The sequence below is a fragment of the Ambystoma mexicanum genome, chromosome 12 (assembly GCF_040938575.1).
Source record: "Ambystoma mexicanum isolate Mex_15411 chromosome 12, UKY_AmexF1_1, whole genome shotgun sequence".
In the NCBI taxonomy this organism is placed as follows: Eukaryota; Metazoa; Chordata; class Amphibia; order Caudata; family Ambystomatidae; genus Ambystoma; species Ambystoma mexicanum.
In genome coordinates, this window is record NC_090936.1 from 369,229,527 (window position 1) to 369,254,304 (window position 24,778).

The 24,778-nt window shown below is 52.3% G+C and overlaps 1 protein-coding gene across 1 annotated transcript in view; it reads right to left on the reverse strand.

The window, feature by feature from the left end:
* The window catches only part of LOC138513547 (poly(U)-specific endoribonuclease-like), a 524,415-nt gene that overhangs the window by 118,873 nt on the left and 380,764 nt on the right, over nucleotides 1-24,778 (reverse strand). Inside the window, exon 6 of the mRNA XM_069628493.1 lies at nucleotides 21,215-21,368. Coding sequence (XP_069484594.1) covers nucleotides 21,215-21,368 — 154 coding nt within the window. The remainder of the gene's footprint in view (nucleotides 1-21,214; nucleotides 21,369-24,778) is intronic.

Consider the following 24,778-nt stretch of genomic DNA (forward strand, 5'->3'; position numbering starts at 1 on the left):
GGTCCCTGGCTGAGCTGCTAGACGTGCATATCAAGGTGCAACTGCAGTACAAGTTGTGCACTGGCAGCTGCAGATCACAATAGCCAGTGCACCTGGCAATTAGCACATGCTAACAACATGCCCTGGCCACGAATCTGTGCCTCACTGGGTGTCCCTGTGCGTCGTATCAGGACATGGTTAGGAATGCCACTACACCAATAAGTATGCCTCAATGGACCGGGGATCACTCCTGGAAATGTCTCATGGCCCCAGCATGTGCCACTGACAACATGTAAAGCCACTTGCCATTTGGCCCTCAACGTATGCCAGCTGTACTGTGTGCATATCCAACGATGCCTGGCAAAGCACCACAGCACTGGTGCCACTCAGCATGCATGTGCAAGTGTCCTGGTGGAAGGTTGGCTGCGGTGTGGGCCCTTGTGCTGCTCACCTTGGCTGGAGAACCTGGAAACACGTCTGCTACTGTTGGACGTTTCCGCACAAGCCCTGCGCCCCTGCTTGCGCACACATCCACACATCTGCACCACCGAATTTGACCAGTCCTCTGCATCAGTCGTCACCGTGTCTGCTGGCAAAGGCAGTCTGGAGCCTCAATCACCTGCAGGAAGTGCATGGAAGAAAAAATCAAGACATGAAAGTCCCCTTTGTGTGTGTCTACATGCTGTCTGTCACTGGGCCAGGTCACAGAGCTACATCCAAACACCTCCCACCATCATCCACAGGCCAAGGGTGCAGGCTACTGTGTACAGCATGAAGTGCATCAAGCACACTTACATGCAAGAACAAGACATACATCACAATCCACATCAATTAATGCATAAATCAATCACACAATCACCCAAAATAATTACAGACATCGGGTGGATGAAACGCAAACAATCCCCACTAGGGGTGTGAACACAAGTATCACAGCAGTAGACAGGCCACAGTTATGAGGCAAGTCCAATGCCCTTGTGTAAAATGTTGTTACACCGAACCATCCTAGCGAGCCCATGGATAAGGGAAGCAGGAGTGGCCTATGTGAGTCAGGACCCAAGCTGCAAACACATACACAAGACAAGCTCGAAGGGCCCTGCTGGAACAGACAGTGGATGCTTTCAAAAACCACAAAGCACCACACCGTCACATGAATGCACAATAGACAAACAATCTTAAACTATGTTAACTAATTAAACAAAAAACAAAATTAAACTAGATAAAATGATTAAACTAAAAACAATATTAAACTAAATTAACTAATTAAACTAAAAACAATACTAAACTATATTAACAAATTAAACTAACTAACCTAAAAGGAAAAATCAAAAATGGCCACATACGACCCGGGGGGGTGGGAAGGCACCCAGGAGGGGGGGAGGTACAGGGTGCATCTCAACACCCACATGCAATGATGTTGAGAAAAAAATAAATTCCTCCATGGGCTCAACGCCGGCACACCACGACCTGTGTGGAAGATAAGTCATCGTCCGAGTCTGCCTCTTCCTCTAAAGGAGGACGTGGGCCAGGAGCCTGACCACGCCTAGGCGCAGCTTGCCCCTCGTCGGCAGCAAGTCTGCCGGACGGGTGAGCCTGGTTCTGTGCAGCAATTACACGCAGGTCTGCATGCAGTACCTCCCGTGATACACGTGCTTCCTCTTGCAAGGCAACACGTGTAGCACGGAGTTCTTCCTGCGTGGTCTGGCTGGACAACTGATGCACCTCCCGGCAAGCACGTAGCTCAGCCGAGATGGTACGCTCAAGCTGCTCAAACCTCTCCTCTGCCCGCACCCTCTGGGACATCAAGAGGACACCCAGAGTGGATCTGAGGGAGGCATACTCCTCCTTCAGGGCCTTCATGTGTGCCTCTGCGTGAGCATCAATAGCTTGACGCAGAGACAACATTCCAGCCTGGCGTGCCCTGTCAGAGGCCGCCATGCCCAGCCTGAGCGAGCGGGCCGTGGACCGTGCCGCCTGCTGCTGGAGTAGCACCTGCCTAGCAGGGGGGAGCACGGAATGGGCCACACGTTCCATGCTCGCAGCGATGGTATCAAGTGCTGCCCCCTGACGTTCGGAATTGGCAGACATGTCTTGCTCCCACTCAGTTAACCTCGGTGGCACGCGGCCACCGCGTTGCCGGGCCTAACACCTGCGGGACCCAAGGACCGGGCGTCCTTGTGGGGTTGGCACCGCCCGGGGCTGCACGACTACATGCCCCCGTCTACGTGATGCTCCAGGCACATCAGAGACTGTTGTGGAGGGTGACCCTGCGTCCCGACCCACCACAGGTGGAGGTCCCACCCCTGACTGGCCCCTCAATGCAGGTGTCGGGGACAGAGGAGTGTCCACATCAGAATCACTCACCGCAGATGTATGGACCTGATGCACATCCAACTCAACATGGCTGTCAGAGTGGTCATCTGAGCTGGGATCATAGCCAGTCAAACCCAAGATGGACTGAAGCACATGTGGGTTTTCGTGGACTACCACCCCACGTCCCCCACTTGTGCCGGGTCGTGCATGTGATACCAACCCTGTGTCAGGCATGACAACACCATCCTCTGGCTCCATTGCGTCATCATCTGAAAGGTGGAGAGAAATGAATACATCAGGACACATGTCAGGAGTACATTACACACATCACACAGACAGCCAACACATGATGCAGACATGTCACACACAAAAGATTACCGGGCATGCATGCATGGTCAATGTGACATTGCATCAGTGTGTAGGCATGTAGAACACTGTAACATGGCTCAGAAGTGTGTTCCTGCAGTGCCGAACATGCATATGTCATTCACTATCTACATGAACAAGTACTCCATGATGTGTATCATATATATGGAAGTCAGTGGAAGGGCACGTTAAGGCATCACGTGACATGTGCATGCAATGGGTTGCATGGCTAGAAGCAAAGGGCCACCACCCCCCATTCAATTTGCTGGGATGGCTTGCGTGGTAGCAAAAGTCAGAACTGAGACATATGCCTTTGCAGACAGTGTTGACTGGCATCTATGGCATCATCTGAGTCAACTGTCAACACAGCAGATGATGATGGGACAGTAAGCAGGACCCATGAGGAACCCTCAGTAGTGCACCCGAGTGTGCAAAAGCCACTGCAGCAGATGGACAGATTCAGTGGCCCTGAAAGTGGGGGAGGACTGTGCCCCACAGAGACTGTGACACCCTAAAGATGTGTGGGATGCAGGACAGGGCCAGAGTGTGCATGGGATGGCCAAACAAATTCCATGAAATGTAGCACATACAAGACACGTACCACAATCATCATCCAGGCAAGGTCACATAGATATGATCTGATAATGCATAACTAACGCGCCCATTCAGAAGTGTTCCAAGGGGCGATGAGGCAGGTAGGGGTGAGCAAAGGGAAGACGGCCAACGATCCTACCAGGCCTGTTGACATTCACATTGTACAAGTGCATGGGTAGGGTGAAGGGATGTGTGCAAGGGGAAAGTGAGGGCTAGAAGTGCAGTCCAGGGTAGAGGGAAATATGATGAATGTGCCAGATGCTGGCAAGTGCAAGGTCAGTGCAGACAAGTGCTGGCAAGGGGGCTGTAGGGATACAGAGACAGTCCCGTAGTGCAGGGGTCGACTGGGAGTCTAAGCAAGTTGAGGTTGCCCGGGCCAAGGTCCTAAATAGTTGAATTGGCACACTTGTAGATTCAGTGCCAGGCAACAATCAGAAGAGGAGAGGGGGAGGGAAAGCAGAAGCAAAGAGGAAGGTTTTGAGGTGCATCTGGAACGCGAGATGGATCTACTCAAGTTTCAGGGAGGCATGGAGGCGACTCCAGGGGGATGCCCCTGCCGCGGAGAGCGAACCTCCCCCAACTCGGTGCCAGAAGAAGTGGATGAGCCTGAGGTAGTTGGAGGCAGATGAGCAAACAGCATGAGAAGGAAGATATATCGGAAGAGACAGTTGAAGGTATTCAGGCCCCAGGCCCCAGAAGGCCTTGTGAACAATGCAGAGGGTTCGGAACTCAATCCTCGCAGCCACTGGGAGCCAGTGTTGAGCATTCAGTGTTGGAGAGATACCGGTCCCTGGACTTGAGGCCAAGGACAAGTCTTGCAGACCTGTCCTGGACAAGTTGCAGAGGGCGGAGTGTAGAGGCAGGCAGTATGAGAAACAGGCAGTTACAGTACTCCATCTTTGCAATAACCAGGGCTTGGGAGACAGTGAGCTTCTGTGTGAAGGAGTTGAAAGGAAGAACACCTCTGAGGAGGTGCAGCTTGTAGTGTGAGTACTCATAGAAGTCAGATATGTGAGGAGACAAGGAGGGCGTAGAGTCGAAGCTGACCACAAGGTTTGTTGCCTTGCAGGCAGGAGCAGGAAGAGGGCCAAGATTGGGCGACCAGAGGGATGCAGTGGAGGAGGGAGGGGGTGTGCCGATGAGTAGAATCTCCGTCTCACTGGCATTGAGGCAGAGGTCACTGTCAGCACACCATTCCTGGATTGCAGACAAACAGTCAGAGATGAGGGAAGGAGAGGAGGAGTCCGAGGTTAGAGGGAATATGAGCAGGAGTAACATCCGCATAGCACGGAAAGTGGCATGCATGTAGAGCACATGGAGCATGAATGGGCACCCATGTCCCTGTGGAGCATCTGCCAACTGCCCAGTCCAAGTGTGACACCCTGCATGAAGGGCAGAGGACACTTGCACGTGAGTCATGCAATGACATAGTTCCAGTGCTGAGTGGAAAACACCCTGGGCTACATGCAGGAGGGCCAGCAAGCAGGAACATGGACTGGAGGGCCGTCTGGGTGACTAGCAAGTGGCTCTGGGGCAAGTGTGGTGATGAGGACAGTCCCCTTCTGCTCTACATGTAAACCACCCTGCACATCAAGCATGCATCTTTGATGCGTTGCAGGACAAACACATGAGAACCATGTACACATACCATGTAGTGCCAGTCAAGCACAACACATTACACAGGCAAACCATACACGGGCTGCACATACACGCAACAACACTCACTGGACTATGCATCAAAGTCCTGCATCCCTCCCACACCTTCGACCAATCCAGCTGGAATGAACTCCGCAACGAGTGTCTCCTGCGGAGTGAGGACCACCTCCTCAGGTGCTGGCCCACCGCCAGTCACCTGGGTCATGCTGTAATTAGAGGCACGCTTGGCCTTAGCGCTGCGTTTGAGGTCATCCCAACGCTTCTTGCACTCGGCACCTGTGCGCACCTCATGGCCGATTGCACTCAAATCATCCGCAACATGGTTCCAGTGGGTATTCCGCTGGGCAGGTGTACTTTGTGAATCGGGCCCCACTATCATGTCCGGATGTCCCTTCACGTAGCCCACAATGAAGTCCAGTTCCTCCTTTGAGAAAGGCTTCTTCCTTGACGTGAAGGAGGCCGTGGCTGTGTCTGGGGTCTCAGCCTGTGCTGCAGATGCAACCTTCCTCCTCTTGGATGATGGCGCAGACCCTGGCTGGCGATAGCCGCCCTGATCACCATGGCCAGTGGGACCGGTGGATTGGACCAAGGGAGTGGCAGGTTGTAGGACGACCGAAGGGCTGACATGCGTCTGTGGCTGCGGGGTGCCCTGGAATGGGCCCTGCGCAGCTACATCTGCCGTGCCAGGGTCATTGACCGCAACTGTCCCGAGTGGTAGAGTCACAACCGGGGTGCTGTTGGCTGCACCTGCCCCTGCAGTTGTCAACACCCGGCTGGACGGGGCAGCAGATGACATTGCTGCCCCAGGGACACATGTCTTGGTCAGGCCAGCCCTGCGTGCACCTCCGGTCTTACTCCTGACCTGCTGGAAATCGTCAAGGGATCCTTCGAGTGCCAACACAGACTGCGCTGGCAGACCCTGAGCCTGGGTGGTGGTGTTCACAGCTGCACCTGCAGCCACCACTACCCTTTGGGCCCTGGCAGTCGATGGAATGGACTGCCGGGTCACATGGGCGCCAGTGCCAGGTGCAAGAACTGCATCACCTGCAGGCGCAGGGGGTGGTGGCATGGCTGCACCAACACGTGGCACATCATTGTGCTCAAGTGGCGCACCCCTGCCTCTGGCCCCTCTGCGTTCGCCCTGGACACCCTGGAGTCCCCCTACTCCCTCGTCACCCTGGCCACGTCCCTGGCCACGTCCGCCACGAGGAGTACGCCCAGCTGAGGCGCCCCTCACCTTTCTTGGCCTCCCAGCCATGGCACAGATGGAGTTGTGCCGGCACAGATGGAGTAGTGCCAATTGGAGGTGTAGACCACAATTGTCCTGGGCAATTGGGGTGAAGGGGGTGGGATGCAAGTTGTTAACAGCACCCCTGCACCTGCAAGGCTGTGTGTGACCCAGGTGATGTAGTGACGGGTCACGCAACGCTCAGGCACCCCAAAACTGCAGTCAAACCGTGCACGCAACCCCTGCAGCCTACGTGCGTGGAATTAACCTCCCGCAGTACGCGGTGGCACCCAGGAACACGAAAAACGCGTACGCGTGGGACACGCAGGCTACTATGACCTCGAAAACGGGTGCGATACACAGGGGCACCCACAGTGGGAAAATAGCGTGCGCAACTCACCGTCTGACTAGTGCGATGCAGAAAAACACGCGTAGCCAATACCCCCGCCAAAAGAAGAGATACGTCCTAGAGATACGTCCTAGATGTGAAGTTGAGATGGTGGTGAAACAACACGGAGCAGCAACACACACGTCGGTCTCCACGAAAGGCACGTACACCGAAATGGCGGACACGCTCACCTTTAACCCGTGCAGGGGGAAACGCCTGTGCGCGTCACGTCACTTACATGACATGCATTCACAAGGCTACGTGCGATATTCACACGTGCTGGATCACGATGCGCACCCACAGGGAAACGCCCGCGCGCGTCACGTCACTTACATGACATGCATTCACACGGCTACGTGCGATATTCACACGTGCTGGATCACGATGCGCACCCACAGGGAAACGCCCGCGCGCGTCACGTCACAGACGCGCTTACGCGCTAAGGGCCTTTGGTCCAATGAAATCGCGTACGCGTGCTGACGTGCTTACGCGCTAAGGCCCTTTCCTCGAATTACACGCTGACGTGCAGATTTTTCACGTGGAAATTCACTCCGTATCAAGCTGGCCACGCGTAAGCACACGGAAGACCACGCTCCTGCCCAGAAGGCCGAATTACTGCCCCCCATAGCCCCGAGCAGCCTCCCACGAGCCATCTGCTGCTGCTGCCTGCCTGCCTGCCTGCCTGCTGCCACATTGCCCTGCCATTTGGTGCCTGCACATCAGCCATCTGCAGGGGTCCAGTTGCTGTGTCCACCCCTGCTGGAACAGTAGACTCCCGACTGGGATAACATCGCTCCACAGCCCAGCCCCAGGACCCAGTAGCCCACCCACGCCTGCCTCGGGGGTCGCCATGTCGGGGCAAGCACCATCTGAGACCAGTGGCGACCCCCAGCCGCAGAGGGCCACCAGCTTCAGTGAGGAGGAAGTTGGTGTCCTGGTGGAGCATGTCCTGGGGCATTATGATGCCCTCTTCGGAAGACCACGCGCCGACAAGGAAGGACGGGAGAGGATCTGGGACGATGTAGTGGTTGCCATCAACGCGGAGGGGGTGGCAACCCGCGACATCAAGCACATCAAGAAGCGCTGGGAGGACTTGAGGTCCAGGACCCTCAATAAGGCCCGGCGCCTCGCGGAGGGGGGCCGGGCACGCCTGACTGACATCCAGATGAGGGTCCTGGAACGCGTAGACCCAGCGCTCCACGCCCAGATCCTTCAGAGGCAGACCCGTCTGGAGTTGAGCGGTAAGTGGCCAGGCATTGCTGTGTGAGACAGGGCATGTTGCAGTGTGCTGGTTGTCTGATACATGCCTGTATGTGTGACATAGGCCATGTACGTATGTGTGTGTGCAGGGACATCATGGTCAGGCATGTGAGTACAGTGATGTGTGAACCACATGGTTGGTGCATGTGTACAATTGCAACATGGGGGGCTCTGCGCGGAATGGACACATGGAAGCATGGCAGTCTCTGTTCCTGGACATGGGTGGGGGTGAGGGATGGGTGCTGGTCCCATGTACACGTATGGTGTCCATGTGTGTGTGTCTGACCTGCGTGTCTGTGACTTGTAAATGCCATGGATGCATGACACATGTCTGTGACAATGTTCAGATTCACTGATGCAGCCTAGTCATCCTTGTATCCACTGCGTCTGTGGTGTGCGAGGCCGGATGGATGGAACTACGGTGAGGTGTGTGCATGTGATGGCAAGGCCCATGATGCATGTGAGTTCAAAACCAACATTGTATGAATCATGAGTCCCTTGGTCATGTATGCCAATGTCCATGGCATGCGCCATGCCTGTTACTGCATGTGTTTTGCCTGCACTGACCCATGTGTTGTGGAGGGACATGATGGAAGTGATGCATGACAGTGCCACTCATCTGCTATTGCTTCCTGTCTAGGGGACCATTGTACAGTACCCTGATGCTTGTGTTCTATGTCTCCCTCTACACAGTGGCAAGTGAAGAAGAGGGCGGAGAAGGCGCTGTGGAGCAGAGCGGCGGGGATGCCGCCATGGCTGCAGCGGAAGGGGTGGGTGAGCCCCCACAGGGGCTTGCAACGGCGGAAGACGGCGTGGAGACATCCAGGTTGGTGGTTTCCACAGAGGGGGAGGAGGCCGCTACTGAGCCACACATGGGGCCTGGTAGGGGCATCCCCGCTGGAGCAAGTGGTGCAGTCCAGGGCCAGGGGCAGGAGGCAGCACAGGTCGCCGTGGAGGGGCCTGTGCATGTCACTGTCCCTGACACTGTGACTGCACCACCATGCACCAGCAGGGATGCCCCATCCCAGGCCCGTCCGCAGGTAGGGGAGTTGTCCATGTCATCTGACACTCCTCTACCTGCGGACGTGGGGACCCCTGGCCGTGTGGAGAGGGTCCTGATTGGTGTCGCGTTGCGCACGGCTGGCATTCGTGATGAGGTGCATGCTTCCCGGGAGGAGCATGCACATCATCACGAAGAGCACCGTGCGTACGTGAACCATTTGGGAGCCGCCATGGTCGGGGGTTTCCTACATGTGTGTGGCCTTCTGGCGACCCTCTCCTCCTCTGTGGAGGCTATGCGCCAGTCGTGCTCCATGCCGTCTTCCGGCCCAGATGCCACCAGGGCCCCCTGTGGACCTGCCCCGACCAACGCAGCCAGCTCGGTGGGGACCCCATCCCTGCCACAGTCGGGAGTCGAAGGTCCAGCAGGGGTGGACACACCAGCAACTGTCCCCCTGCAGATGGAGGATGTGCCGGCATCATCTGGCAGGGCACGTGCACAACGGCATCGGTGGATACCATCAGCCTGGATGCCGTCGTGCTGGCAGAGGCAGTGGCGTCGGAGGCAGCAGCAGGCTCGACGTGGGAGGCATCATGGCTCTGGGCCATCAAGATCAGAGGGGCAGGCATCGGCTGGAGGGCAGGAGAACCCTGGGATGGCAGTGTCTTCCGTGTGGGAGCAGTTGGTCCAGCGGATAGGTGCGGAGCGGCAGCGGGCGGAAGAGGAGCGGCTCTCCATGGTCAGGGCGGAGTTCTCCATGCGTCGGGCGTTGAGGCGGGCTGAGTGCCTCGAGGAAGCTCGCAGGGAGTTTGAGTTGAACACGGGGTTGTCCCTGCGAGACCTCGGGGCCAGGACAGAGTCCCGCCTCCGGGACATCGACATGGAGTTCGATGATGCCCTGGCCGGCAACATCACGGAGTGAGCCGCAGGACTTGCCCGCTGCCATTGTATATAGTTCTTTAGTTAGTTAGTGATAGGTTTCCTTTATTTTTTAATTTTTCTTTGGACCGCTCGGACAATGGCCACTTTTCTGTATATATTTTTTGTGTTAGGTAGTAGTAGGTTTCATTTATGGTGTTGGGCTCATGGACCCTGGGATATTCTTTTTGCATCGTTTTTTTTTGGACAACATTTTTTGGATTTATATGTGTGTTCTCCATGAGTCAATGGTTTTTCCTTATTTTTTTCACCCATTTTTTTCCTTTGGACTACATTAGTTTTTGAATTCCTTTGTTTTTTGATTTTTTCTATTAGTTCTCGGACATGGACCATTTGTTTTGTCATCCCCATTGTTGTGTGTTTCATTTCTTTAGTTCTTTTTCATCTTTAATACACATTTATATTACTTTCATTTGTGGTATTTTCTCATTGGTTTCATGCATTTCATGATATGGGTTTTGACATTCACTTGCACCCATTGTGTATGTGTGTGTGACGGACATGTGTTCATTTACATACTTGCCATTGGGGTTGTATCATGTAATTGCATCTACTATGTGGGTGGATGCAATCCTTGGCTGGCTGTTTGTGCTGGGTGTGCTGCCCATTACTGCCATGATTGAGTTTCGTCAGGACCTGGGGGCAGGGGGACATGAGTGGGGGCCTGCTGGATGGTGGGGGTGCAAGGGGACATGTGTGGGACATGAGTGGGGGCCTGCTGGCAGGTGCCCCACAGTGCTGGGGGGTGGGGGTGGTGGGAGACATGGGTTGGACATGGGTGGGGGCCTGCTGGCGGGTGCCCCACAGTGCTGGGGGTGGGGGTGCAAGGGGACATGGGTTGGACATGGGTGGGGGCCTGCTGGCAGGTGCCCCACAGTGCTGGGGGGTGGGGGTGCTGGGAGACATGGGTTGGACATGGGTGGGGGCCTGCTGGCAGGTGCCCCACAGTGCTGGGGGGTGGGGGTGGTGGGAGACATGGGTGGGGCCCTGGTGGGGGCTGGCCCTGGTGGCTGGGGGGTGGGGGTGATGGGAGACATGGGTGGGGGCCTGGTGGAGGCTGCCCCTGGGGGGTGGGGGGTGGGGGTGATGGGAGACATGGGTGGGGGCCTGGTGGAGGCTGCCCCTGGGGGGTGGGGGGTGGGGGTGATGGGAGACATGGGTGGGGGCCTGGTGGAGGCTGCCCCTGGGGGGTGGGGGTGATGGGAGACATGGGTGGGGGCCTGGTGGAGGCTGCCCCTGGGGGGTGGGGGGTGGGGGTGATGGGAGACATGGGTGGGGGCCTGGTGGAGGCTGCCCCTGGGGGGTGGGGGTGATGGGAGACATGGGTTGGACATGGGTGGGGGCTGCCCCTGGGGGGTGGGGGGTGGGGGTGATGGGAGACATGGGTGGGGGCCTGGTGGAGGCTGCCCCTGGGGGGTGGGGGTGATGGGAGACATGGGTGGGGGCCTGGTGGAGGCTGCCCCTGGGGGGTGGGGGGTGGGGGTGATGGGAGACATGGGTGGGGGCCTGGTGGAGGCTGCCCCTGGGGGCTGGGGGGGTGGGGGTGATGGGAGCCATGGGTGGGGGCCCGGTGGAGGCTGCCCCTGGGGCGTGGGGGGTGGGGGTGATGGGAGACATGGGTGGGGGCCTGGTGGAGGCTGCCCCTGGGGGGTGGGGGGTGGGGGTGATGGGAGACATGGGTTGGACATGGGTGGGGGCCTGCTGGCAGGTGCCCCACAGTGCTGGGGGGTGGGGGTGCTGGGAGACATGAGTTGGACATGGGTGGGGGCCTGCTGGCAGGTGCCCCACAGTGCTGGGGGGTGGGGGTGCAAGGGGACATGTGGCTTGGCTGGGGGGCATGCCCATGGTGGATGGGCTGCCTGCGGGACATGACCAGGGGTGCAGGGTAGTCCCCTGTGGTGTGGGCTGCCTGCAGGAGTCGTGGAGGGGGTAGGGGGGAGACCTGGGGGGACCCACACTGGCAATTCACCTCTTCAACTTACCGCACACCCACGTAATACACTGCCCCACTCGCACAGGCCCATTCGCGTGTAGATTTTCTCGCGCACCCCTGAAATCCACGTACCCAGGCCAATCGCGTGTAGAATTTCTCGCGCACCCCTGTAATTCACGTACCCAGCCCAATCGCGTGTAGAATTTCTCGCGCACCCCTGGAATCCACGTACCCAGCCCAATCGCGTGTAGAATTTCTCGCGCACCCCTGAAATCCACGTACCCAGCCCAATCGCGTGTAGAATTTCTCGCGCACCCCTGTGATTCACGTACCCAGGCCAATCGCATGTAGATTTTCTCGCGCACCCCTGAAATACACGTACCCAGGCCAATCGCGTGTAGAATTTCTCACGAACCCCTGAAATCCACGTACCCAGGCCAATCGCGTGTAGAATTTCTCGCGCACCCCTGTAATTCACGTACCCAGCCCAATCGCGTGTAGAATTTCTCGCGCACCCCTGGAATCCACGTACCCAGCCCAATCGCGTGTAGAATTTCTCGCGCACCCCTGAAATCCACGTACCCAGCCCAATCGCGTGTAGAATTTCTCGCGCACACCTGTGATTCACGTACCCAGGCCAATCGCGTGTAGATTTTCTCCCGCACCCCTGAAATACACGTACCCAGGCCAATCGCGTGTAGAATTTCTCGCGAACCCCTGAAATCCACGTACCCAGGCCCATCGCGTGTAGAATTTCTCGCGCACCCCTGGAATCCACGTACCCAGCCCAATCGCGTGTAGAATTTCTCGCGCACCCCTGGAATCCACGTACCCAGCCCAATCGCGTGTAGAATTTCTCGCGCACCCCTGAAATCCACGTACCCAGGCCAATCGCGTGTAGAATTTCTCGCGCACCCCTGTAATTCACGTACCCAGCCCAATCGCGTGTAGAATTTCTCGCGCACCCCTGAAATTCACGTACCCAGGCCAATCGCGTGTGATGACACCCGCACACCCCTGGAATACACGCTCCCCGCTCTGCATTTGCTGCTGCCCTTTGCGCTGGATTGGGGATTTTGATGGCTTTTCCCTGCGCGAGGGGCGTTCTTGGGGGCGTTACTGGCGCTGCTGCAGGGTCGCTGCGCCACTCTGCGCCACGGCTGGTTGTGGTTGTTGGAATCCATGAATAAGCTGTGCGCCTGAATGTGTTTTGGCGCACGCGGCTGGCGCAGACTACCGCACGCGCACACTGTGCGCCTGCCGCGTGCGCCACTTGTGCGCAGGATTCTATGAATTACCCAGTAAATCTCTTCTTAGTGGCCGCCCATTCCTTATTCATCAAAAAGGAACTAGTATATCTGACGTTCATGGACCTCAGCATAGCCTTCGATAAAGTTAACAGAGGCAAACTCTGGCATGTGCATATGTCCTATAATTGCCCTAAATCTTTGGTAGACATACTAAAGGTAATTCACACAAATAACTTGGGTGAGAAGTAGCATAGAAGGCCATTGCACACCCCTGGATCCTGTTATGCTCGCGGGTTAGATAAGGGGGCGTCATGGCCACATTGCTATTTTCAATATACATGAATAACCTCCAAGAAGTATTACTAGAATGCAAAGCCGATGTCCCAAAATAGGTGAAAGACCTGTACCAGTATAAACGTATGCTGACGACACTTTTTTTAAAACTCTTTTTATTGAATTTACAAGATAACAAACAGAAGATTCCCTCAATCCCACCTCCCCCACCCTCCCTCCCCCCGGCAACGAGCTTGAACCATTTAACCGCCCTTTTACCGGGCTGGCACTCCACATTTACTGTAAATCCAATAATCTCAAACGCTGCGGGCACCACATTGCCCTAAAGTCATCTTTACGAACATTCAATAATTCCCCTCAGTCCCCCGTGAAGCAATGTACTTTATCATTCATGGCATAAGTCATTCCAAAGCCACAATTTCCCACATTTTTCAGAGCCAGTCTTGACCCATAGGAACCTCAGGGCCTCTCCATCTCTGGGCTATTAACAGCATAGCTGCAAGAGTCATTATTGCCTTAGCTTTCTCCCTACCTCTGGGCTCACCTGGCCCCGGGTCATCCCGAATGCCTAAGAGGGTTTGTGCTGGAGTTCTTTCGTCTACCTGGCCGAAGGCTTGCTCCTGAGCCTTCCGTATTTCTCCCCAGAACGGTTCAATTTTTGGGCATTTCCACCAAATATGCTCCACAGAGCCTGCCATTCCACAATCCCTCCAGCATTTCCCCGACACTGACGGGTAAATACTATGGAGCCGGGCCGGGGTGTAATGCCAGCCAAACAGAATCTTGTACCAAGCCTCCTGTAAGTGTGTCATGATCACAGGACCGTTCTATAGGACTTCCCCCAAAAGGTCTTGGGCTGCTGTGTATCATTCCTGGGCTATGAGTAGGGAGAACCCAGTGGCCAATTGTAATTCAGACTATCCCGCTTTACTCAACATGTCCACCTGGCGGCCGTCCCTGAATCCTGTGGAGCATTCCAGTAGTACAGGCACCGCGGGTATTTAAGCCCCTCACCTCGGTGGAGCTGCGCTTCGTGTCCTCTTGCTGTTAGCGGACGCTTACCTCAGCTCGTTTCTGACAGTATTTTCTTGCCCTTAGTTTTCCCTTTTGTCATTGAAAATTCCTGTGCCTGTGTCACTCTCAGTTCACATTCGTCGTAGAGTTTCCAAGTTCCCACTTGAATTCCGTCAGTTCACAGTTTCCAAGTGTCCGGTGAGGAGGAGCGTTCTTCTGTCAGGAATTAACCGGAGAAGCTGTCCGTGTTGTTTCTTCTCACCGCAAGTAAAGTTTCTTGTGAAAAATTGTTTGGGCATCTAGTTTTCTCGTTAGCCTGTTTGGTTAGTAAGCGAGCTTTAGTCGCTCGTGTCACTAGGAATTTACTGTGGCTGTGGTATAGCACTTTAATTGTTTATTCAGTAGTTGGGCAGTCTAATCACAGCAGCTTTTTGTTTCACATGGTTTGTTCACACACACATAGGAACATACAGTATATGTAGAGTCCCACCTTGTTGGTTCCCCGAGTCCCTCTGGTGTTATTGGAGGAAAATAACAGGCTTGGTGCATTGCCTGATAGAGGTGTCTGGTTAACATTGTGTGTATGAGCAACGCACTCTCTAGTAAATGTTTCAGTGACATTCTCTTCAGATTAGGAGTGATTTTCTCCTCATGTTCTTGGCACCCAGGGTCTCTCAGTCATTGAACCTTTTCCAGCATACAACTTACCTCCTGAGGCATTAGTACTCCCGTAGCCCTTCCATTCGAGTTGGTTCCTTTCCCGCTCTCATTCAATCCCCTCTTCAGGACTTGCGCCCCCTGCACAGATGCAGGACGGATAGCAAATCAAAACATAATAAGAGGTGAGCAGGGCGAACTCAGTGGGAAGGAGTGTTGATTGGTGAGGAGACAATTCTCAGTTATCTTAGATTCCATTGTTGACTGGTTGTTCAATTCCACAGATTCTCAACTCATAGAACTCTAAACAGGGAAGTAGTGAGAGAACCACGCACCCCGAGAAGAGTAGAGAGGTGTTCCTGCGGAGCCTAAGGTAAGCGTTACAAAGTGGGACGCCTTGACCAGTTTAGGGATTCTCCTCCACAGCCTCTCCCAATCTCTCCTGCTAATCTCACGCCCAAGGACTCCCAATCCCGCATATACCCCCATTGAACCCCTGCCTTTGCGCTGCCAAGAATCTTATAGATATTAGAAATGAGGCCCTTCGTACAATCATTAGTGAGCAGGAATTTTTCAAAAAGCGTTGGTTCCCTTGTGGCTGCCGTTCTAACCCCTGGTTGTAATGCCCAATGCCGTATCTGCGCATACCTTAGCCGTTCACCCTCCTGTACCACAAAGTTCCTCTTCCAATCGATGAACGATAGGAGATCCCTCCTCCCCCCGGAACATATCGCACAGTTTCCTGCAGCCTCCCTCCCGCCACATCTTGAAAGCAACTCTCTCCAGCCCTGGAGAAAAGTCTCCATTACCGAAGATGGGAGTGAAGGGAGACGGGAATGTGGTGATCCCCTTGGTGCCCGCCAACTTGTCCCAATTGTCAGCCATAAGTTTGGTGATGGAACTCTCGTAGAGATGTCGAGGTCTAAGTGGTATTGGGAGCCATAACACTTCAGCTAGGTCTCGGTGCACCACCGCTCTATCCATCCTAACCCATAGTTTGTCTTGCATGCCTTCCTCCCCTTTCAACCATTCTCTGATAATGCGGAGTTGTGTAGACTCATAATATTGTCGAAAATTTGGTAGTGCAAGGCCTCCCTCGCCCCTTGCTGTCATCAGTAGCCGAACTCCCACTCTGGGTCTTTTCCCTTCCCAGATAAAATCTTTAATCAGCGCTCCCAAATCCTTGAAAAAGCCAGCCGGGACTGGCTGCGGGACCACTTGGAATAAATACAATAGCCGTGGGAGAGTAACCATTTTAACCGCGGCTATCCGCCCCATCCAAGATACCCTTAAATCTCTAAATCTTTGGAAGTCCTTCTTGATCGCCTTAAGGAGTGGGGGGAAGTTTGCTGCGTACCATCCTCCAAAAGTTGCCGTAATCCTCACCCCCAGGTAACGTATCCCTCCAGGGCTCCACAAAAAGCGAGAGCTTGCCTTCAGGCTCTCCCTTTCCGTTGCACCTAGGTTCAGGTTCAAAACCTCTGACTTGTGGCATTGATCTTGAGGCCTGAGGCTTCCCCAAAGGTCTCCATGAGGGTCACACTAGCCTGCAGCGATTCCCGCGGAGCCGTGAGCATGAGCAGCATGTCATCAGCAAAAGCTGCTACTTTGTGTTGCGCACCTCCGAAAGGAATGCTCTGTATCGCCGCTGCCTCCCTGAAAGCCTGCAAAAGCGGTTCTAAATAGATTGCGTAGAGTATTGGGGAGAGCGGGCAACCCTGCTTGGTTCCTCTCTGCAGGGGTATCCTTCTAGAAGCAGACCCGTTCGCCATCACTCTGATAGAGGGCGCCCGATAATTAGCCCTAACCATCGACATAAATTCCCCCCCAAAACCCATCCTTTCCATGACGCGGAACAGGAAAGACCACTCCACGCGGTCAAAAGCCTTTTCCGCGTCTAACGCCACCAAGATGGCGGGAGTGTTCTTTTTCTGCACTTTCTCAATTATATGGGCCACACGTCTAATGTTGTCGGCGGTCTGTCTACCTCTAATGAACCCGGCTTGGTCGGGGTATATCAATTGCGGGAGGATGGGATCCGGCCTGTTTGCCACGATCTTAGTATAGATCTTAGCGTCGATATTAATCAGAGCAATCGGGCGGTAAGAAGCTCCATCTTCTGGATTTTTATTCGGTTTGAGAATGAGGGTGACCGTAGCCTCTTCCATGGAGGGTGCAATTCTCCCTGATTGACGGAAGGAATTAAATAGTGAAGTTAATATCGGGACTAGCTGCGAGATGAACAGCTTGTAAAAAGCAGCAGTGTAGCCGTCCGGGCCGGGGGCCTTGCCGGATGGTAACGCCCTTATCACCCCACGCACCTCTTCTTCCGAGATTTCACGGTTCAGGGCTTCGCTCGTCTCCCTGCTAATTTCTCCCAGTTGTACCTTTTGTAGGAAGTCGTCCTGCAAGTTGCCTCAAGGATGCTGGGAGGCATAAAGGGACTCGTAATACCCCGCCAGGGCCTCCCGTACTTCTTCCTGCTTTGTGACCCGTTCCCCTGTGCCTAACTTCAGTGCTGTTAGTGTTTCTCGCCCTTTTCCCCCTCAATAAGCGTGCCAGGAGAGCGTCAGCTTTATTAGCCCTGGCATAGTATTTTTGCCGCACCAACAGCAAAGCTCCCTCAGCCTTTTTAGTACGCAGGAGTTCCAGTTGCCCCAACGCTTTCCTATATTCCCTCATTGCTCTACGGGAGGGAGTGCTACCTGCAGCCTGTCTAGCCACCTCAACCTCTGCCTCTAATTGAGATTCCAGTGCTTGCAGTTGTTTCACTCTGTGGGCCATCATTGGTATAAATTCCCCCCTAAGAGTGGCCTTGAATGCATCCCACCTCATGCCCTCTCCAGTATCCTCCTCCTTGTTGATATCGAAAAAGAGCTTAATCTTCTCTTCAATGTCCCCCCTAGTTACCGGGTCTCTCAAAATGGCAGCTGGGAGTTTCCAGCCCCAAACTCCCCTCCCCCTCCGACCCACATCCATCAGCAGGGAGACTATTTTGTGATCTGCTATGCCTATCGGCCCCGTGCACACTTCCCTAATGCTTCCTACCAGACCTACCGAGACCCATATATAGTCCATTCTGGATTGAGAGCCTCGGACTCCTGACAAAAAGGTATGGCCCTCCTCGTCCCCCTTTAGTTCCCTCCAAGCATCCCGCAATCCCAGCCTACCAATCTTTTCCTTCAGTTCCGCGGTCATTAGTGCCTCCCCCCTACCCCCTCCCTCCAGTTCTGTCCCTCTCCCTGTCCCACGCTTTGTTAAGATCCCCAAGAAGAACAATCTGGCCCCAGGAGCGCTCTTCTAGCACTTTCAGCACCTGATGTAAAAACTGCTCCTGGCCTAGGTTAGGAGCGTACACTACAGCTATTGTATACGGGACTCCTTGACACCTCCCCCTGGCCACAATATACCTCCCTTCCTTATCCCTCTTCACTTCACAGGGTCTGAAATCCACTGTGTTCCTAATAGCCAGGGCAACCCCCCTAGCTTTACAAGGGCCTGGGGCATGCAAAATCTGGTCATAGCCACGCAATTTCAGCCTACCCTGGTCTTTGTGCAGCAAGTGTGTTTCCTGAAGCCCCATAATATCTGGCCTCTCCCTCTGCGTAAACAACTCCAGCTTTTTCCTTTTAAGCAGGGTGTTCAACCCCCTGACATTATGCGTCAACCACTTGAGGAGATACCCATTAGGTCACAGACCATGCTAAGCAAAAGTGCCTCTCCCCGCATCTCCCCCACCAATTGCTCGCCGCTGCCCCCCCCTCTATCCCCCTCATTTCTCCCTCCCCTCCCCCCCTTGAAGGCTAACACCTTCCCACCCACTCACCACTCCTAACTCGGGCATATACGCCCTTTCTGTTCCCAACATGGCTGCTTCCCCTGCAACCCTAAGCTTCTACCCTCCTTTGAGAGGCCCACCACCCCTAAGTGTACCATGCCAGTTCAGAACCAAGCCAAAGCTTCACTTTGTGCGCCACTGGGTTTTCCATCGCTCCGCTGTTCGCCTTCTCTGGGACCCCTCCTTTTCTCTCGAACCGTTGACCACTCCCAGGGCCTCGACCCAGGTCGGCTGTTCAAGCCCGTTCTTCCAGCGCCGAGGAGGCTTCTTCTAGCTCTATGCAAAGAAGATCGGCCCCTTCCTGGAGTGAGGTTATTCGCCTCTGCGATCCCTCCCATTGAAAAACCAAGCCAAACGGGAAGGACCATTTGTATCAGATCTCTCGCTCATTAAGGACCTTTAACAGTGGGCCCATTTGCCTCCTCTTCAGGAGTGTACTGGCCGCCAAATCTTGAAATAAAGCGATCTGCTGACCCTTGAACATGATAGGTTCCCGTAGTCTTGCTGCTCTGAGTACTAATGTCTGCAAAAACGCCCTGGATTACTGCCTTTAAATCCTTTTTGGGTACTGATTCCGGCAGCATTTTGACCCTTATGTTGATTCTACGGGACCTGTTTTCCAAGTCCTCCACCTGGATTTCCAGATTTCTGGCGGCTATATCCAGCCTTTCTATGGCTTCACTGTTAGCTGAGTTATCTTTGTCCACCTCTTGGAGGCCCTTCTCCAGGATGTCGGTCCTTTAGCCCAGTTGACGCATCTCTTGCTTCAGTTCCCCTATGGCTTCGTTCAGGTCCGAGCGCATCAACTGACCGAGAACAGCTCCTCGGCGCCAGCTCACACCTCCGGCTCACTCCTCCTTCAGTGAAACGCTAGGGGAACAGCTAAATAATTGCAAATGGTCCGTTACTGGGGGTGGTGGGCACCTTGCAGCGAACGGGACCGGGGTGCGCCGTCGGCACGTCTACTCAGTGCTGGCGGCCATCTTGGAAAACCTCACGACACTGTCTTAATCACCTGCACACCAAGAGCCCTTCAAATCAATACACCCTATATATGAACAGCCTAGATCTACATCTGAATTCAGAAAATCTGCAATAATGGCTTGCTCGTATGGCAAGAAAAAGATAAAAATTCCAACAATGTGACGCATTGACGTGTATACAATATTTAGATTATTTAGGCATTCGCTTGCCGAATTCCCTTACCCCTGATTCACACAGTGAAAAACCGGCAATCAGAATGAGGCAAACATTGAAAATGGTGGATCTTATCGGATCTAACGGCTATGTATTGAAATTAATGTCCCCCTCGTTTGCAGCCAAATATTTCAGCACCTGAGTGTGATCTAACAGAAAAAAAGGCCTGATCATACCGGATCTAACATATATCTAACCAATGACATTGATTTTTGTAAATTATTTGGTTAAGGGGGAGTTAATTAGCTCACTACAGGTTAGCCCCCCTCTAAGTAATGGCTTATAACTCCTGTTCTGTAGCAGATCTAACGTTGAAAATGGTTGATCATACCTGATCTACTGAAGATCTAACAAATGACATGTTTGTACTATTTTTGATTGGGGGTTTGACTAGCTTACTACGGGTTAGCCCCCCCTTAATAATTGCTTATAACTCCTGTTCTGTAGCGGATCTAATGTTAAAAATGGTTGATCATACAGATCTAACGAAGATCAAACAAATGTCAACTGTTTTTGTACTATTTTTGATTGAGAGGGTGACCAGCTTACTACAGGTTAGCCCCCTCTAAATAAATGCCTATAACTCCTGTTCTGTAGTGGATCTAACGTTAAAAATGGTTGATCATATCAGATCTAACGAACATCTGACAAATGGCATCGAATTTTGTTCATTTTTTGGTTGAGGGGGGGCTAACTAACTCACTACAGGTTAGCCCCCTCTAAGTAATTGCGTATAACTCCTGTTCTGTGGCAGATCTAACGTTGAAAATGGTTGATCATACCTGATATAATGAAGATCTAACAAATGGCATATGTTTTTGCACTATTTTTGATTGAGGGGGGTGACTAGCTTACTACAGGTTAGCCCCCCCTCTCTAAATAATTGCTTATAACTCTGGTTCTGTAGCACATCTAACGTTGAAAATGGTTGATCATACCGGATCTAACGAAGATCTAACAAATTACATACTTTTTGGGGGGGCTAGCTACGGGTTAGCCCCCACCCCCACTAAAGAATTGCTTATAACTCCTGTTCTGTAGCGGATCTAACGTCAAAAATGGTTGATCAAATCGGATCTAACTGAGATCTAACGAAACAGATCCTTTTTTGTAAAAGATCATGAAAAGGGGGGCTAACCCGGGTGAGGTAACATCTAATGACATTTATATGCATTTTATGGATTCTATTTTGTTTTTAAATGTTTTTATATCTGACATTGTTATTTTTATAACTGTTTTTATGGAACCTATGGTGTGTTTCCAAAAAACATGATGATGATACACTGACATTAATTAATAAATAAGACTTACCCTGCTTTTGTACTGTCTGGCAACATAGCCCTTGTAGTCAATATTGTTACGCTTCTCCTGCAGGTAAAATTGAACCCAGTTATGAAGACCCATGATCTCTTTTCCACGCTTTGATTCTCCTATAAAAACATGCTCAAATCCACAAGAATCCGACCTGAAATGAAATGCAGAAAGTGTAATATAAAAACTAAAACTATGAATGCTTGTTCTCCAAATGGATAGATCACACACTTCCTCTCATAGATACCATCTCAGAAACAGGACAATGCCATGCAACCCAAGTTCGAAACCTGCTTCGGGCTGTCTCAGATGCTCCACTTTCCCTGATAAACTAAAGTGGTTAATAATACTGACACCATTTATTACATCACTTAGAATGAAGCCCTGTATAGAACACCAGATAGTTACTATCCTGATCATATTGCACAAGGAAGAAATCAGCAGTCAATCAGATTGAAAAGGCCAACAGGTCCGTAATAATGAAAACATTTAACGGAATTCAGATTTAAGTAATGTTCAGGGCTGCATGGAAATGTTTTCTGAATACACAGTAAACATAGCAAAGAGAAAAAAAACTATATTCTGCATAGATATAGGTCCCCTCCAAACAGCATGAATAAATACCTACCTTAAGAACAATATTAATGACTACATGATTGAATTCACAGAGGACGCTTCAAAAATTATTAAACAAATTCACTCAGAGGTGTATATATAGGGCATAAAGTATCTCCTACTGTAAAAAATAGGTATATTGCAAGCCACTGTGAAGTTCTGATACCAAAAGGAAGAACGGGGTTAAAGCAACAGTTTCTTTATAAGGTCACATAATGAGCACCTCAACACACTGAGGCTTATTATTAAGCTTTACAGACCACACACAAGGGCCATACCCCGAATTATCAGCACTGAAGACTGAGTTAAAGACCCAACCACAGTGAACCACAGTGCAGACTTAGAGCTAGGTCTATACAGCCATTATAAGCCATGGCAAAAGGCCAATATACCTTGTAAATTGTGTGAATTGGCTGAATCAAACTGGGCGGTTGTATGGAAATCACTGCAGCTTTTTCAGGCGTCTTCAACATCGGACCAAGATATGGGCCTACAAGGGGGTAGTTCCTGGCAGCAGCGTTCAGATCAGCTGAGGAGAGGAGCATGTGGAAGTGGGCCCAGGGGATGGGAGCAGCATGTTATGGCAGTGGGAGGGAAAGCGGGTGGTAGCAAGAAGCTCAATGTGAATGTTTTGCATTGAACAATTGTGGGCTATACAAGAATTTCTGGGCAACAGCAGCACTTATAACCTGTAGATTGTCCAACGGGCGAACTACCTCAACATTCCAAGGCTTATAAATAAACTTTATAGAAACTGCCAAAGGGCTGTACCACACGTTTTGGGCCTGTAAACCTTTCTACAATCGGGCCTTAACCTCAGTCTTCAGGGCCCATAACTCAAAGGGTCTATAAAGCTTAATTATAGTCTAGACCTGTAATATTAATATTACATACAGGCTTTTATAAAAGGTATTGCAGGCATCCATGTATTATAAACGCATTCAATGTTTGTTATTAGGCTTTTTTGTTGATATGCAATGGTTATCTTTACGGAATGGTTTCATAAATTAAAACTTCTCAATGAACAGGTAAGACATAACCCTCAGTTTATGCATTTTGATAAGATGGATCTAGTCCTCTTCTGAATACAAGTTTTGTGTCACAAAAGGGACCAAGTGAAGTCACTCAACCAAATTCCGATGAGGCTAATTAAATGTCTGTAGCAGAGAATTGTACACCTTTGAACATTTTCACCTCTTTGGTTCACAATGATAGAGCTTTTTGGAAAAGTGGTTGAGTCTAGAATTGATAGCACAGGGGTCTGCATACACTCAGAGGGAGGTGTGATGAGTTAGCCTGGAGGGGGAAGTGAGGGAGGCAGAAAAGTTACATAAAAGCTAGAAATCCCTGAAATCACCAATGGCCCTCTGGAAGATTAGGGAACAATTAGAAACCCATGTAGCAGAGCGCTCAGCTCAGACAGATGCTGTTACAAGCAAAGAACAAGTTACTTACCAACTGGTAACGTACTTTTGACTGGATGTTGTTAGGAAAGATTTCATTGTATATGTAATTTTCCCTCCAGTTGTGTAACCCCCCCTCCCCCAACTTTTTCTGCTGCTGTTTAAACACCTTAGTCTCACTTTGCCAGGGGAGTCCAGCTTTCTGCTGCACTCCTCTGGGCTTTCATTCACTTTTTGTATGGGGAAACTGACATGCCCTTAAGACAGTCAGTACTGGGAGACTGTGTTTCCCTTGGTCCTTTTCCACTGTTGCAACTTTTCTGCAATTGTGCAATGTATCTTCCAATACAGCACACTTGGGTCTCTTAGTCATTTCCAAAGGCCCTAGATACTCTCGAAGGATTTTTTACGTGTCATGGTCAGGGCTGGTGGCAGCTATCTTTTCGTGTATTTTTTAACCCTTTCCCGCCAGGTAAACCACGATTACCGCGTTTGGCACAAATAGGTGGCCTGGCTCCAAAACGGCCATGCCACCAGGTTCTTTGTCTTGTCCTTTGGCCATCTTACCCCTTTCTTCCCCAGGTCGAGCCGACCCGGGACAGTCCTTATTTGGTCATGCATTTTCCCCCAAAACGCCAAGCTTTCGCAGGCTTCTGCATGCCTTGTGTGTGTGCCTCCAGGATGTGGGCTGGGGTGTCTGTCCCCAATAGACATCCTGGGTGCCAGAGTGTCTGGAGTGCTGTGAATGCCTGGGACCACCGTGGTCCGTGATTGGCCCACTTATGGACTGTGTGTTTGTGAGCAGATCTCCCATTGGGTCCTCTTTGTTTTGGCGCGAGGGAGACTCTGGATAAGAGGAGGCCCCAAACACCCATACCATGTCAATCTCTGGGGTTCTCACTGAACGAACGATAGGATCCAAGTATCCCGAAACTAAGAAGCCAAGTCGAGGGACCGCTGGTGACCAGCTGGAAGGTTTGGCACCCTGAGCCCGCTGTTGTCCCGTGGGATCCCTCTGCATCTGGTCGTCCTAGAAGGTCTGCGAAGACGCTTTGACCCATTAGAATAGTAGGACCAACTATTCTCGGCACCTATATCAAAACCTGCAAGCAAGCCTTCTCGGAAGTGTCCATGGGCCAACCAGTGGGCTGACCATCTTACACAGGACTTTTTCTCTGTCTCCGCTGCTGTTTTGAGGAGACCCTCGAAACTTGGTAAACTGCTAGCTCTGTGTCCGCGGCACCCTCAAACCTAATTTCGAACACTTGGCATTCCTAGGTCTGAAGTGAGATGCGTGTGCCATGACCGGAGCCGACATGCTTACTGTGTTGCCCAGCTGCGGCAACGATCTTGGCAGGTGTGCTGCATTTGTGCCCCTCTTGCCCCTGAAGCCTGCTGAAGTGAAACTGGCCTGATCCATCCATCAGGAGTGGAGAAATCGCCACTGTCCCATTTGGGAATCATCACTGTATCTTCGTAACTGAAAGCCGCAGAGCCGTCGAAGTGGACTCGACCGGCGAAGTTTGGTCCGGAGTGCGCCGGCGGT